The sequence below is a fragment of the Phytophthora parasitica genome, assembly GCF_000247585.1.
Source record: "Phytophthora parasitica INRA-310 unplaced genomic scaffold supercont2.56, whole genome shotgun sequence".
NCBI lineage: Eukaryota > Oomycota > Peronosporomycetes > Peronosporales > Peronosporaceae > Phytophthora > Phytophthora nicotianae.
The window spans coordinates 160,752-174,471 of record NW_008649042.1 but is presented as its reverse complement, the minus strand read 5'-3'; the positions used below and the strand labels follow the sequence as shown (position 1 = coordinate 174,471).

At 52.0% G+C, this 13,720-nt stretch overlaps 7 protein-coding genes across 8 annotated transcripts; 4 read left to right on the top strand and 3 right to left on the bottom strand.

Annotated features, from left to right (window-relative positions):
* Positions 1-636: 636 nt before the first annotated feature.
* On the top strand, positions 637-2,880 carry PPTG_16214. 2 transcript variants are annotated; one of them, XM_008913838.1, is made up of 2 exons: positions 637-670; positions 834-2,880. In XM_008913838.1, exons 1-2 carry the CDS (start codon positions 648-650, stop codon positions 2,704-2,706), a joined length of 1,896 nt encoding a protein of 631 aa, XP_008912086.1. In that variant the 5' UTR covers positions 637-647; the 3' UTR covers positions 2,707-2,880. The 2 variants fall into 2 exon arrangements, with proteins under 2 accessions (XP_008912086.1, XP_008912085.1); XM_008913837.1 differs by having other exon boundaries at positions 637-2,880.
* Positions 2,881-3,245: 365 nt separating this feature from the next.
* On the top strand, positions 3,246-3,791 carry PPTG_16213 (hypothetical protein; the record flags this gene model as incomplete). The annotated part of the gene is made up of 1 exon (XM_008913836.1): positions 3,246-3,791. One exon carries the CDS (start codon positions 3,246-3,248, stop codon positions 3,777-3,779), a length of 534 nt encoding a protein of 177 aa, XP_008912084.1. The 3' UTR covers positions 3,780-3,791.
* Positions 3,792-4,830: 1,039 nt separating this feature from the next.
* PPTG_16212 (hypothetical protein) lies at positions 4,831-5,343 on the top strand (the record flags this gene model as incomplete). The annotated part of the gene is made up of 1 exon (XM_008913835.1): positions 4,831-5,343. The coding sequence occupies one exon, from the start codon at positions 4,831-4,833 to the stop codon at positions 5,341-5,343; it is 513 nt and encodes a 170-aa protein (XP_008912083.1).
* Positions 5,344-6,063: 720 nt separating this feature from the next.
* On the bottom strand, positions 6,064-10,216 carry PPTG_16210 (hypothetical protein). The gene is made up of 2 exons (XM_008913833.1): positions 9,684-10,216; positions 6,064-9,614 (listed from the first exon to the last, which is right to left on the bottom strand). The coding sequence occupies exons 1-2, from the start codon at positions 10,135-10,137 to the stop codon at positions 7,267-7,269; spliced, it is 2,802 nt and encodes a 933-aa protein (XP_008912081.1). The 5' UTR covers positions 10,138-10,216; the 3' UTR covers positions 6,064-7,266.
* On the top strand, positions 6,187-7,247 carry PPTG_16211 (hypothetical protein). The gene has a single exon (XM_008913834.1). The coding sequence runs from the start codon at positions 6,621-6,623 to the stop codon at positions 7,131-7,133; it is 513 nt and encodes a 170-aa protein (XP_008912082.1). The 5' UTR covers positions 6,187-6,620; the 3' UTR covers positions 7,134-7,247.
* Positions 10,150-11,500, bottom strand: PPTG_16209 (hypothetical protein). The gene is made up of 2 exons (XM_008913832.1): positions 11,007-11,500; positions 10,150-10,938 (listed from the first exon to the last, which is right to left on the bottom strand). The coding sequence occupies exons 1-2, from the start codon at positions 11,456-11,458 to the stop codon at positions 10,302-10,304; spliced, it is 1,089 nt and encodes a 362-aa protein (XP_008912080.1). The 5' UTR covers positions 11,459-11,500; the 3' UTR covers positions 10,150-10,301.
* PPTG_16208 (TKL protein kinase) lies at positions 11,479-13,635 on the bottom strand. Its single transcript, XM_008913831.1, has 2 exons — positions 12,913-13,635; positions 11,479-12,850 (listed from the first exon to the last, which is right to left on the bottom strand). The coding sequence occupies exons 1-2, from the start codon at positions 13,394-13,396 to the stop codon at positions 11,607-11,609; spliced, it is 1,728 nt and encodes a 575-aa protein (XP_008912079.1). The 5' UTR covers positions 13,397-13,635; the 3' UTR covers positions 11,479-11,606.
* Between the last annotated feature and the right edge of the window lie 85 nt (positions 13,636-13,720).

The window sequence follows — 13,720 nt, the reverse complement described above, 5'->3', positions numbered from 1 at the left end:
GGGATTATAATACAAAGAAACTACCAATAAAACTTTGAGCATTGGTTAGTGGATCCAAGTACATGTCTGTACGAGTCTTAGATTATCCTTGTAAACACTGCCAGCCTGATCGTCCTCACAACTGTAAACCCTTCGTGCTAGCTTTGCTAAGCAGCTCACAAGGGCCCTCAGAATGGCTGCATTAACAGAGCAATGGCTGCTTGCGTATTAGAACGAAAGTATCCATTCCTCTTTCAAATGTTACAAATAACATTATATGTTCTAGTTATCCCAATTTTACAGACCTATTGTGTGTGTACCCCCCCCCCCCCCAAACGATTTCAAGAAGTCTTTATATAGCTAAAAATAATTATAATTAAAAGTGCATGCACTATCATTGAAAATATCAGAAAACTACTTTGAGTATCGACGAAGATGCCATCTATCGTGATGTAGATTACATCTTTACCAGTACGCAGATATTTTTATTGCAATGCATGTTTTGCAATTAGCAGTGGTCTGCTGGGCCACGAATTAGACAGTTGGAAATACTTGAGTAATTTGAATAATGCCCCAAAAAGGTATTCCAATCACTAAGTTCGAATTAAGTTCGATTTTCTCGCCCGACCACTAAGTTCGAGCTAAGTTCGCTTTTCTCAGACCGCATCATGATAATGAACGGGGCGCTCAGGTACGGCCATCATGCGCCTTCCCCGCTGCATATCTCGCTCTCATCGCATCTCGTATCCTTCTTTCAACTTTCCTCACCTTTGCCTGCGTTTTGTGTGTGTCTCTATGTGCCCCTCGCTTTCTGTCTCCGTCTACAACGTCCACAATTCCATAACCAACGTCAGCGCCTACCTCCGAGACACTGCCGGCTCCATCTCGGACCCTCTACACGGTCACAGCTTCTCCCCTGTCAAACAGAATCTCCTACCAACTGTAGACCGCAGTTTGCTCTTCTTCCGGGACTGTTTGCTGTGTCACGAGCGTCTTCTTGCCATCGGGAAGCCCAACAATGTCAGAAGAAGGAGTTTCTCTTCCAAAACGTCCAACTCGGTGGTTTGCCAGTGTCTAAGCTGTGGCAAATTTGCACATCGAGAGTGTGTGAGTTTCTCACACGCTCATCGCTACTGTAGAGGCCACGAGAGCCTCATGCCACTGTGTAGCCATGCTCCGCCCCCGATAGATGCGCTACTGTTCCCACCGCCCAAGGAGATACAGAGCAAAGACACAAAGGGACACAGGAAAGCGGAGGGTTTTACGTTAGCCACGCTGATTGAGGAGCTGAATAGTAGCAGTGTTGCTGCTGTAGGTGCCACGTCTGCAGTGATGACAAAAGGAGGGGCGACAACGAAGCAGCAGTTCCAGACAGCCTCTAAATACGCCAAGAAACTAGCGCCAGTATTGGCTGCTGGTGGCGTTGTGGGGGCCATTGCCATGGGTCCTGCAGCTGGAGTTTTGGCTGGACTTAACATGTTAGTGGCGAGTGTGGGAGCGGAGACAGTCATGGCCGGGATTGGACTCACAGCAAGTGCTGCAGCTGCAGCCACAGTCACGCATCAGAGTAAAGTGAAGGCAGCACAACGCAGGAAGGAACGGCTGCGGAAGGGCGAGTGGGCCATGGAGATCTGCTGGAACTGCAAGAAAAACTTTAACGGAGCACCATCGGACGAGGCTTGTCGGAAAGATGCAGAGTTTCTGCGTCGTTTTCAGCTGCCAGACCCACGACATCAGATGCACGGAGATGATGATACACCGACAGGTTCTGCGCACGAGACTAGGCCTGATGATGCTGAAGTGTACCGGTTTTTGTTTGGTATTTTCTCTTCGCCTAGCGAACTTTTGGGACAGATGAATGTGCAGCTGTGTGAATCTTTCCGTAAACGCTTCACAGCTAGACACCAGAAGAAGCTGAGAAGACCGAGTTTTACGGGAAGTTCTAGTGCCTCTGAGTCGACTGCAGTTCGGGCTATGGCGAAGGATACTCTTCAGGATACCAAGATGTACGTTGCTCACGTGCTGGGTGCCACGCTGCAATGCTTTCCGAGTCTGGCCAGCACTCCGGAAGCCGTGAGCAGCTGTACTCTTGCTGTGGAGCGTATCGTGTACGACGACATTCACGCTATGGTTTTTTCCGAGTTCCAGCGCACCTTCAAGGACGCAGACAGCTCCTTCGCTGATAACTTGGCGGATATCCGACGTGAACAAAAGTATCACTCCTCTGCGTTACTGCAATTGGGTGGTAATTCTGAGAACTCTGTCCTCGCCGAAGATCTCCAGAAAGCTGAGGCTAAAATGGTCGCTATGATGCACGAGACGTCATCGCCACTACTGAAGTTGGTGCTGCTTTGTGACGCTTTCCGAAGCATTTGCTGCTTCGCGGAGAAGTTGCATCAATCTGCGTCGAATGCCGACATGTTGATCCCTATTTTGTGTGCGTTTATGGTCGAATGTCCACGAGTGTGTGGCCCCGGATCGGATTTTGTGGCCGAGATCGCGTTCATCTCGTTTTTCACGAACGGAGGCGGCAAAGGCGTCGAAGGTTACGTGTTGACCACGTTCCAGGCGTCCATCCAGGTCATTGCTGCTGTGGACCTGCCGAGTGGACATGCGAAAGAGCTGGAACTTTTCATAAATGACGACGAGAGCGAAGCCACAGAAGAAGATGACGACGAATTCTTCGATGCCGTATCCACCAGTTCAGAGTCTCAGTTACAGTCATAGAGTTGTAAATAAGAGTGTTTTTAAATGGTAGAAGTGGTACGTCGCTCAACGCGACGACTACCATTGAGACTGGATGCTAGAGGAATTATAAACCGATGTCGATGCAATAACGGGCTCTCTTAGCGTCATGCCCTAATTAAACCGTAATAAGGGTATCTGTGGAACGATCCGAAATGTTGACGTGTGGCGAGGCTGAACTTCGAACGCCGATACAGTCTGCGAGTCCTCGTGGCGGGTGGTTAAACAGCGGTTAAGGCCTTGATACATCGGATTGCACCATAACTGAATCGACCAGGAGCTCTGCGTTTAGCTGTCCCTTCCTCTCAGTGAATTCATTCGTGCCGCATGCCAAACCAGAACGTGCTTTGGCATTTCCGGCCTCTAGCGGCGATCCTGGTTAATGGAAAGCATTTGAGACCACCCTTAATGCCAACTCCATCGTTGCTCAAGCGTAGTGCCTACGATACTTTTCAATTTACCCGCACGGTGCTCCACCGCTTACTACGTACCAGCACTACGTACACACATTACTACCGACAATGATCACCGGTCTTTGGTCCCAAGAAGAACACACCAAGTTTCTCGTCGCCATTAAAGTCTACCCTCACGGTCCGTGGCGCAAGATCGCGGCGTACATTGGCACGCGCTCTATTCGCCAAGTACAGACGCACGCCCAAAAGTACCACGAGAAGGTGGTGCGCCGTATGCGCGGCCTGCGCAAAGGACGTCGGTCCTCCGGTCGTAAAGAGCACCGTATTGACGATGACTTGCTCGCTGCATGCAAAGTCGGCGAGGGCTTCGGTATCGTTCGACCCAACCGCATTGAAGCCATTTCTTCGTCGCCACAGCAGCAACCAACGACTCCTACTTTTGAGTTGATGGTCCCGCTCTTGCTGGATTCGATGCCTGGTTCGACGAGTCCTGGTGGTGTAGACTCCAACGGCGTTGCTGACACCGTTATCGATACGGATTTGGTAGCCTCGTACCAACTCCCGACGATAGACGAGTCACTCGACTTCCTGATTGAGCGCTTGTCCAAAGCGGGGAACGAGACTGCCAAGATCGAACTCTGAAGAAGACGACAACAATTCGCTTAGATCGAATGCTCTGCTGCATGTGAAAACGTCTGTACATGTAACACGCATTAATTGCTGTAATGATCACGTGTTAGTGAGCATACTGATAGGAGTATTATTCCGTTAACATTGAGTCACCGTTGGAGGATTCTTTTTTCTAACGAAAAAGCGTTTTACAGCGGCCTGTCGTCGTTGTGGTATATGTATTTATACATCCGCAATCGTTCACGAACTCGTTCTCCAAGAATTTACTGTTAGTTCGCTGGTGTTCGAGCTGATCGCTATAGCACACTGTGAATGCCTGGTGCTCCGAAAATTTGCAAGGTTCGCTCATTTACATGTACCGTACCACCAAAGCGTTCGTAATAGCGCTTACAGTGCACATTGAGCACTGCCGGTGCCAAACGGACTAACATGTAAATCACATCTGATACTTGTGTCACACAAATCAGCGACAACGTGCTGAGCATTGCTGACCGCTTTGACTAGAAAAACTAGATACCTCAGTAGTACAACTAGTAGTGCAACAGCACTAGTCTTCTAGTATTTCCCAAATCCCTTACCACCAAAAGAATGCATGTGTAAGAGAGAGAGAGAGAGATAGAGAGAGATAGAGAGAGAGAGAGAGAGAGAGAGAGAGAGAACAAGAGAGATTGCAACCATTTACTAGCTCGCACACGTTACATGAAACGTTTCGTCCTCACTTTAGTTATTTAGTCGCGACGGCATGAGTCAGCGGAAACTCCTTTTGAGCTTCACACATTGTTGGTATAACTTCTACATGATTGATAAATGTACAGGTATCCGATTCTGGCGTACCTGTGCCATACCATACAAGCACTGTTAAAGTGGGTATCCCCACATAGTAATTTGAGTTTAATATGCATCGAAGACTGAGCCGTGTTTTTGTGTTACAGATTCCGCCCTCTAATCCGTCCCTCCAGTCCAGCCATAACCTCTATCGGATTTATATTATGCAGTTTTGGAGGTCGTTTGAATTTCAATCAGGCGGGAAACGCACTTTTGAATCCCTGCGCGGCTAACAAACATGGGGCGCTGGCTGACCATCAAAGATAAGCGTGCTCTCATAGCGAAAGTGGGTGAGAATCCTGGAATGACGCACGCCGAACTTGCTGAGTGGTCGACCAAAACGTACAATCTTGGTCGACCATTAGCTAGAAGTACTGTGAGCGACATCCTTCGGAAGGCGCCGCAAACCATGAGCCCCGCACACGAGGACACCAGTAGGCGAAAGCTAGTCAAGGTGACGTCAATACGACTTGAGAAGGCGCTGTGGGCGTGGATTGCCCTGCAGGAAACGCGCAATATTGTACTCTCAAGAGAGCTAATTGCGATGAAGGCAAGAGAACTACAAGGGCAGCTTTGCGACGCGTGGGATCTCTCTTTCTCTGAAGGGTGGATGACTCGCTTTATGAAGCGCCACGGACTGAAACACCATCAAGAACTGTTTTCAGCACACAGGTATTCTTTTCCCAGGTGTGAGCGAGGCAGCAGTGACGAGAAAGAAGAGCAGCGAAAGCTGCGACGTAGATATCCATGAGGTCGTTGCTAATACATCAGCTATGCGCATTTGAATGCAAATCAAAAGAAAAACCTTATACACTTCATATCCTGGCAAAGGGAAGAGAGTAACCTCGGACGGATTGGAGGGCGGTACCTGTAGTTTATTCCTGTGCAACACTTGTGCCGTCAACTTGCACGAGTCGTGACTCTTGTCGCCTGCGCCGTCGTGTCAGCTTTTAGCAGTGTCCGACAAGAAAATCCATGTTGGAGATCTCATCAACGTATATTAAAATATACGTTACCGTTGGAGACGTTGCAAATGAGAGCCATCAATCCAGGGGCACGAAGCAGCATGTCTCCATCATCTGACCACCTCGCACATGCTTACAGCAAAAGGTGGTTGATCAGCCCAGCAGCGCACCATTCCCAGCACGAACTCAACCGAGAAAAAAAATCCACCGATAGGGAGCAGGGCGACAGACGCTTACCGCACCCGTTGCAGTGCCGCATAGAGTTGCGTTGCTCATTTTTGAAGCTATGTCCAAGCCTGTTGGTTGAGGCAATACGCCTGACCTCGGTTGCTCTCATACAGTGGTGTCAATGAAGAGGGCGGAAAAGCTCAAGTGCTGACAGACAGCGATGTAGACGTGGGTTGCTAAGGGGATACATGAATATAAGGAACGAATGATGTTCGTGGCACCTGCTCAAAATTTGACGAGGTGTTACCACATCCAAAACGGTAACAAATGCTTAATCGTAGGTTTTACAAGCGATAGAACGGTCTTACGACGTGTATTCCGATAATTAAAAAATGCTTTATCGAAGGCCATGCCTCACAGTAGTGTTGAAGTGACAGAAGCAAGGCAATCTTCAGTACGCATCGAGTACGCATCGCGTCAAGGAGTGCCGCTCTCAGCGGCAATGCCGCTAACCGAAGTCCGGCGCAACAAGTCCTGGATTTTCTTGCCGGGCGAGAATGCCCAAACTTCGCCGCTGGCTGTACCTGTTACTGTTGCAACATTTTGCCTGTCACTCCCTCAATCACCTGCGCGTTTAGCTTCACTCAAGACTTGTTTTCGATATTTTGCTGTTTGCCGACGAGGGAAAGTTGCCGTGTGATTTGGTGTCAAGGTCACTTCAAGACCACGTTTCGTGTGATAGAGGGGCCAGCAGACATCACATTGAATAAGGGCATGCGTCACCCTCATTCTACAATTCGTAGAGCAGGCCGCAAGCCTCCGCCGCTTTACCACTCCGGTACCCGTCACACTACCATTCCGCACTAAAGTTTAGGAATATTTACCATTATCCACCATGAAGCACGGTATTTGGTCCGAGGACGAGCACGACCGCTTCCTGCTCGCCATCAAGGAATATCCACGCGGTCCGTGGGGCAGCATCGCCTCGGCCGTCGGCACACGCTCCGTCCGCCAAGTGCAGACCCACACCCAGAAATACTACGAGAAGATCATGCGAAGAGTGCGAGGGCTGCGCAAGGACCGCAAAACGTGGGCACGAGTCGAGCACCGCATCGACGACGATGTGCTCACGTTCTGCGAGTTTATGAAGAGTATGGGCAGCAACAAAGTCATGGTGAGCGACCCGGACGCTCTCAAGATCAACACCAAAGTGATCGTCTCTCCACCTTCCAGTACCAACTCCAGTCCCTGCACCAGCCCCGTGCAGTTCCACCTCAGTATTCAAGACGAACCAGAGCAAGAGCTCGATGCAACCGAACAACCGCTGACCACCATTGCCTCCAGTACCATCGACTTACCCCCGCTAGAAGAGGCGCTCGATTTCCTCATTACCATGATGGAACAATGAGCCAAAACTCACGGACAACACCAACACACTAGCCTAAACCAGTATGAACCCATTTGTTCCCTAAATTTTCCGGTTGTTATCATAATACCGATCTGGCATTTATTTTCCCCCAACAATTTGGCAATAGTTGCAGCTACTGATCTAGAGGCACAACATTCTCCTCATCGACTACCAGAGTGTAGCTGTAGAACTGCAAATATTGCGAAAAGAAGGCGCCCTCAAGTGTAATAAGCACCTTGAACGTGTGATCGTTCCACGTGAAGGTAAACTCACTGCCAGAGTCCCACAACATGTCCGATACGCTGCGGTTCTGCAGTAGCGGCTCCCCGTCCAGTAGAATAGAGCGGAAGCCACCTCGAAGACCATGTTGCAACTCGACAGAATGTCGTTCATCCGATCCCTCCAGCTCAAAGATCCACCACACCTGTTTCCACGGGAACGTGAACAGCAGCGCACTAGCCGGATGTTTGATCTCTTCCAACGTGCAGTTCCACACTGTATTGCCGTCGTCCAGACTGAGCGTTCCTTTCCTTGAGAGCGGCACGCCTTCCCGACCCTGAGAGCTCGACGCCAAGATATTGCGCGACTCAAACACCGACATCTGTAGGATCGTCTCCTCCGCTAAAATCGACCTGCAATTCTCATCTGGAACCTTGAACCACGTGCGGTTCGGATGGCCAATACTGACCCAACTAGGCGGCATAGCGTAGAGGTTATAGAGCTCCTCTGATATCCGCACCAGTGTTCGTGGTTGGCCTTCTTCCGTCTCACTTAGATTCATACCGAACATGTTGCGACTGGATGAACGACTCGAAAAGCTGCCGGTTCGTGCTCGCGGGGGGTCTAGTGCAACCCACCCTTTCTCCTTTGTGAGTCGCACGTATGTCTCTTGTGTACGTGGTAGAGTGTACTCCATTTCAGCCGAGAAGATCGTGTTGGCGAACAAGTAACGCACGACTTCACTCGTTCTCTCGGGGGACAGCAGTACCTCTTTCTTCTCGCTGATTACGCGGAAGAAGAACTTGCCATTCTTCTTCTCCGGGTCTTCATCCACAGCCTCCAGTACTTGATCTCCACTAGGAGTTTGATCGAATAGCCACCCGTTGCACGCACTATTTGCTGTCAGATGCGAGGTACTAGCCACCTTGATATACGTGATACGGCTGCCTGGCGGGGTGTACTGCAGACTGCTCTCAAACACGGTACCAGCTGTCATTGGAGCCACACCAGGCAGTCTTGGGCATTCAAAGTCCGGGGCGGAGCGTAGATAAACCGGTACTAACACACGATAAAACTTGGGTAAATCGCGTGTGACGGCATATCCCTGAACCTGTTCCAGTAGCAATTTATAAGGAGATTGCAACTGCCGCTCACATATCCACCCCACGTCGTGTCGTAGCTTGACAAAGCCTATGTCCGGGAGGTCAGGTTCACCAGCGTCAGCGAGAGCGGGTGGTACAGCAGGAACAAGCCGTTCACTGCACTCAATTAGCGTCCCTTTCAGACGTTTGCGTCTGCCTGGAGGACTGGAAGGAGTCGACGCACTAGAAACTGGGATCCTCTTCCCGCCTGGAGTTGGGAGCACCTCCACGTCGTCCAAAACGCGATAAAACAGTCGCTCTACCCGTCGCACCTTGGGTTCTGCCATGGGTTCCAGCACCACCTGTCCGTCCATTGTCGTCTCAAAGATCCAGCCGCCATGACAAGATGACGGGGCAGCTAACGTTGCAAAAGGTTTGTCTTTGGTAGGAGACTCACTGCCAATCTCACGCTCCATGGACTTGGGACTCGCTGCACTGCCCGCGTGGCTTCTTGAGCATCCACAACGAGAGTTTTTGTCCTTGCACACACGCACGTACGTGATTTTACTGCCTGGCGGAGTGAATCGCTGCGAGGCCTCGACAATCGAGTGCAGCTTGAAGCCTTTGCCCGACCGTTGTGCCATAATATGAGGCGCCACTCGAATACCCACTGGGATCTTCACCACGAAGAAGAAATGGCCATACTGAATGTCTGGCTCTGTTGCCAGTCGTTCCAGCACTTTAATCCCTGAATTCAGCGTCTCAAAGAGCCATCCGTCCTCATACGCGAGCTTCACGAACGTCACGCCACTCTGCGGACAGCGATATGTTTCATGACACTCGATAATCTCCTCTGCGTTCTTGAAAACATGTCGAGAGATCACGGGAGCCAGAAGATCTGGACCTTTACGCAGCTCAATCGGCACCATTACGCGATAATAGAATCTGCCCTTGCTCACGATGGCCTTCTCGCTCTCAGGTAGTGGCTCCAGGAAGTGCGTTTCCGTTGCAACGCCCGTCTCCACTGTCTTGCTGGTTTCTTTAGTTGACAGCATCATAAAGGCGTTCTCCACGTGCGCCAACCGAATAAACCACGTAGGAGCGTTCGATGCACCCACTAAGCATTGCAAGCGTCCACTACTGGCCACCACTTCTTCCGGCATCTTCATCACACTGTAAGCTGGCGAGAAATAACACAAGAGCGGTCAGAAACAGCTCCAAATGACACTCTAAACGCTATCGAACGGACCGTTGCGGTCTTGCTGCATCATCTGCTGTCTGTTCCTGGCTGAAGACGTGCGTCCGCTGCCCAGTTTGGTCAGTTCCTGGATCCTCACGACCTTGTAGTCGCTCTCGGCCAGCGACGGCGCGCGACGTCGCATGTCGTCGAGTTCCAAGGTCTTTTCTCCGTTCTCAGCTGCGCTTTCGCTAGTCGAGGACGCATTCAGTCCGCCAAAGTCGATTGAGTACAATTTGGACTCGTGCAAGACGCGGTAGAAGCGCGACTCCTGAAGAACAGCGTTGCGCAGCGTTCGCGCGGCCGACACGGCGCGATTGCGCGTCACAGGAGGCGGTATACCGGCACTGGGCGCTTCTAGAGCTGCCAGAGCCGCCGCCACTTCCTCCTCGTCGCTTGTTTGCGGGATCAGACGCCCGTAGAACGCGGTGGACGCCGGCGCGACGGCTCGTACGCGCGACTCCATTGCGCTTTCGGGGGGCTAATTGAAAACTGGAAGAAGTCGTCTGTTTCATGTGGTGCACGCCACTTTTGACGTCAACGTAGTCAGACAAGAATATCAAAATTACTTACGTAGCCAAGCACATAGAAAAAAAAGTGCATCTAGGAAGTCATGAATGTTTGAGAAAATTACAGATCAGTACGTTCGCCGGCGACGTTAGCAGCCGGTGCACTGTCAGCAGGCAGGTCTTCGTCGCGGTGGGCCGAGATCTCCATGTCTTGCATGACGTTGGAAAGTGTGGCCTCCTCCTGCTCGTGTTGCTTCTGTTGTTTCTGCTTAATACGCTCCAAAAGGTCCGGGAGGTACTCGTTCTCGTACTGCTTGGCAGCTTCATCGATAGCGGCGAAGAACTCCGGCATCCCTTCGCCTGTAGCGGCTGACACGCCGACGGACGTGAGGTTGTTGTAGAACTCCTCAAGCACGAGACTCAAGGAGCGCGACAGACTGCCCATGTAGCTGTCGTCCTGCACCTCGTCCAGCGCCGTCTGAAAAGCCTCGAAGTCCGTCATCCACTCGGTGGCGAAGTCGTGACGCATCACGTCGATCTTGTTGAACACCACCACGAACGGCAGCTTCAACTTGTACAGGATGCTGCACGCGTACAGCATGTTGGACATGAACGTGTTGGGACTGGCCGTGCGCGGTGTATCCACCACATACACGATTACGGACGGGAACGTGGACGCCAGCGACTCAGTGATTATCTGGCCTGACGCAGACCACGTGAACGCCTCAATCTGCCCCGGTGTGTCCACAATGGCGTAGCTGGCAGCATTAACAACTCAAGTCAATACTCTCCTTAACAACAAATAGTAGTTTTCTACTGAACGTACTCGAGATCGCTGCTACGCTTCCCGAGCAGGTCGATGACCTGGTCGAAGCGTGTCGCGAAGAGGTTGAGCGACGTCATGATGGCGCCGTTGGGACCTAGCCCGTACTCGGTCATAACCTGCTTGTAGTCCACTGTGTCACGGATGTCCACGTTGGCTGTATAGCCCGTCTTTCGCACCGCTGGATCCAGGTTGATAATGTAGTTGCGCAGTCCCGAGTCCACGCCATACGCCGCAAGTCGCTGCATGAGCGTCGTCTTGCCACTACCGGCCATGCCGATCACCAGAACAGTCACTGGCTTCGGGTAGATCTTGGGCAGACTCGAGTCTGCGGCTGCGGCGGCGTACGCATTGGCAGGGGCCGGAGGCGGCACGGCGTCGGACGGCGCTGCTGGGGTTGCCATTGATCTCGCTGGTTGAAAAATGCTGAAAATGGGACTATAAAACGGGCTCATATTGATTAGCAATCAATTATGGGCAATTAAATGGACAAGTTGAAGTGGAATTACTCATTTTAGCAGTTTGGTACGCCGACTGCAGCGCTGCAGTCGAGGTTGGTGTCTCTAGTAGCTCGGCAAGGATGCCGATCCATATTATTTTACACTAGAGCGTATACTTCTGGTACCTGCGCAGGATCTTCTGTAGTTGGTAATGCAACTCGCCGGCGCTGGGGCGCGCCCTCGGGTTCAGGTCCACGCAGGCGTGGCCAAGATTCACCAGCGCCGCAGGTGCGTTGGACGAGAACTCGATGCGGACGCGACCCATGGCCACCATCTCCATCAGCGCCGTCTCCGTCACCTTCTCGCCCGACTCAGACGTAATAGAAGTGATCGCACTCGCGTACGGAGGCTGGTGCGAGTCCAGCTCCGACAAGACGACGCCGAATGAGAAGATGTCGGCGCTGGTGTCGTAATGCTTGCCCATCATGACCTCAGGGGCCATCCAGCGTCTCGTACCCACTCCAGCGGTCATAGTTTCCACCGTCCACTTGCGCGAGACGCCGAAGTCCGTGAGCTTGGCGTCCCAGTCGTCCGAAAGCAGAATGTTCATCGACTTGAGGTCACGATGCAGTATAATAGGGTCCAGAGAGTGTAGATACGTCAACGCCTGTGCTACATGCAGCGCGATCTTGGCCTTATCCTCGTCGAATCCCTGAGGCCGGTGGTCTACCCGATCAAAGCGCCGTAAAAGCGAGAACAGGTCGCCGCCGGGCATGAATTCGGAGACAGCGCAGAGATCCGTGAGCGCGTCCCACGCCACACCGACGAAGCGCACGATGCGCGGGTGCTCTACGCTCGCCATCATCTTGATCTCCGATAGAAAGATGTTGATCTGACGCATATCCTTCCTCTTGTCTGGCAGCAAGACCTTGATTGCCACGCACTCGCCGCGGTACAGACCGTGATAGACAGCGCCGTGGCCTCCTTCGTTGACTAGTTCCTTACGAATCAGCTTCTCCATCGGGATACGAGCAGCCAAGATGGCTTCATCCTCCCACAAAGTAGATCCAGTCTTAGTGGTCTTCTTTGTAGATGGAATCGAGGCTGCACTGCTATCGAGACGCAGTGTGGAGTCCAGGTTCCTTGTGCTGTCTAGGTCTACTGTCCTGTCAAAGTTGTTGAGATCGTGAATCGCAATCGCGGGCGATGGCGTGTAGCTCTCCAAAACAACAGGCTCAGCAGCAGGGAGAGTGATCGGCGCCATAGCGTACGAGGCATCGAACGAGGGCGATCGTGGAGTCATTTTCTGTTTCCTACGGCGATACAACCAGAAAGCAAGCCCCGCGATTAACAGGACGAATACAACTGCACCGGCGACGATGCCGACGACGGCTCCTGTGCTGATACCTAGAACGAAAACAGCCATAAGCTACCTGGTACTTGAGGAGTATTGAATGTCGTGGTCTCACCTGTCTCGCTGCTTTCTACAGTAGTGAGTCCTGACGATGCATCGCTGTCACCGGAATGGGAATTCACGTTAATGATCACCGTTGTCGACGCGTTTGCGTTCGCCGTAGCCGACGCTGGAGCTGAAGTTTCGGGAACACCGCCAGACCTTGAACTCGAAGCTGGAGCAGATGTGGACTGCGCTTCTGAAACTGCGTTAGTGGTTGATGTGTCTGATGAAGGGGCCGATGTACTAGTTGTGGACGCCGATGAAATAGTTGCGGTTGTTGCGGTAGTCGCTATCGGCGTTGCTGTGGTCGCGACGGGCGCAGGCGTGGCGGGTGTTGGAGTCCTCGTCGTTGGGGTGGGTGTCCTCGTCGTTGGAGTTGGTGTCCTTGTCGTTGGGGTGGGTGTTCTAATTGTCGGTGTTGGCGTCGCCGGAGACGTGCCGGTCAGAGTATCAGCCGTGTCGGTGATGATGTTCGCTGCCGTTCCGAGGAGCGACATGGTTCTAACACTAGAAAGATCGCTAGAGCGCTATGGGAGCTAGCAGGGTCTGATTGAGTTCGGTTGAGTGGCAAGAAGACTCCTTGTGAGACGCCCTACTCGTTCCGAACTGGCCTAGGAGGGGGAGTCCCAGCGCTTCCCGACGCTACGGGACAGAAGCGACATTGGAAAGTGCGGCCGGCCCGTGTCAACTCGCTTCAAATTGTCGAGGTCTATGTACAACCTGATCATTCGACAACATCCTGGCCCAGTATGGAGAGCCACGACCTTCAGCGGTCGTAAGGGCACATCGGCACTTTCGGTGGCTTTGAATGCACTTGATAA

Bases quoted from the DNA above. Each gene is read 5' to 3' on its own strand.
- PPTG_16209 (XM_008913832.1), bottom strand. From the start codon at position 11,458: ATGAGCCCGTTTTATAGTCCCATTTTCAGCATTTTTCAACCAGCGAGA. The intron at 10,939-11,006 runs GTACGTTCAGTA...TAATGCTGCCAG, and splicing joins AAGCGTAGCAGCGATCTCGA to CTACGCCATTGTGGACACAC.
- PPTG_16208 (XM_008913831.1), bottom strand. From the start codon at position 13,396: ATGTCGCTCCTCGGAACGGCAGCGAACATCATCACCGACACGGCTGAT. The intron at 12,851-12,912 runs GTGAGACCACGA...TTTTCGTTCTAG, and splicing joins TGTAGAAAGCAGCGAGACAG to GTATCAGCACAGGAGCCGTC.
- PPTG_16210 (XM_008913833.1), bottom strand. From the start codon at position 10,137: ATGGAGTCGCGCGTACGAGCCGTCGCGCCGGCGTCCACCGCGTTCTAC. The intron at 9,615-9,683 runs GTCCGTTCGATA...ATTTCTCGCCAG, and splicing joins GATGCAGCAAGACCGCAACG to CTTACAGTGTGATGAAGATG.
- PPTG_16211 (XM_008913834.1), top strand. From the start codon at position 6,621: ATGAAGCACGGTATTTGGTCCGAGGACGAGCACGACCGCTTCCTGCTC.
- PPTG_16214 (XM_008913837.1), top strand. From the start codon at position 682: ATGCGCCTTCCCCGCTGCATATCTCGCTCTCATCGCATCTCGTATCCT.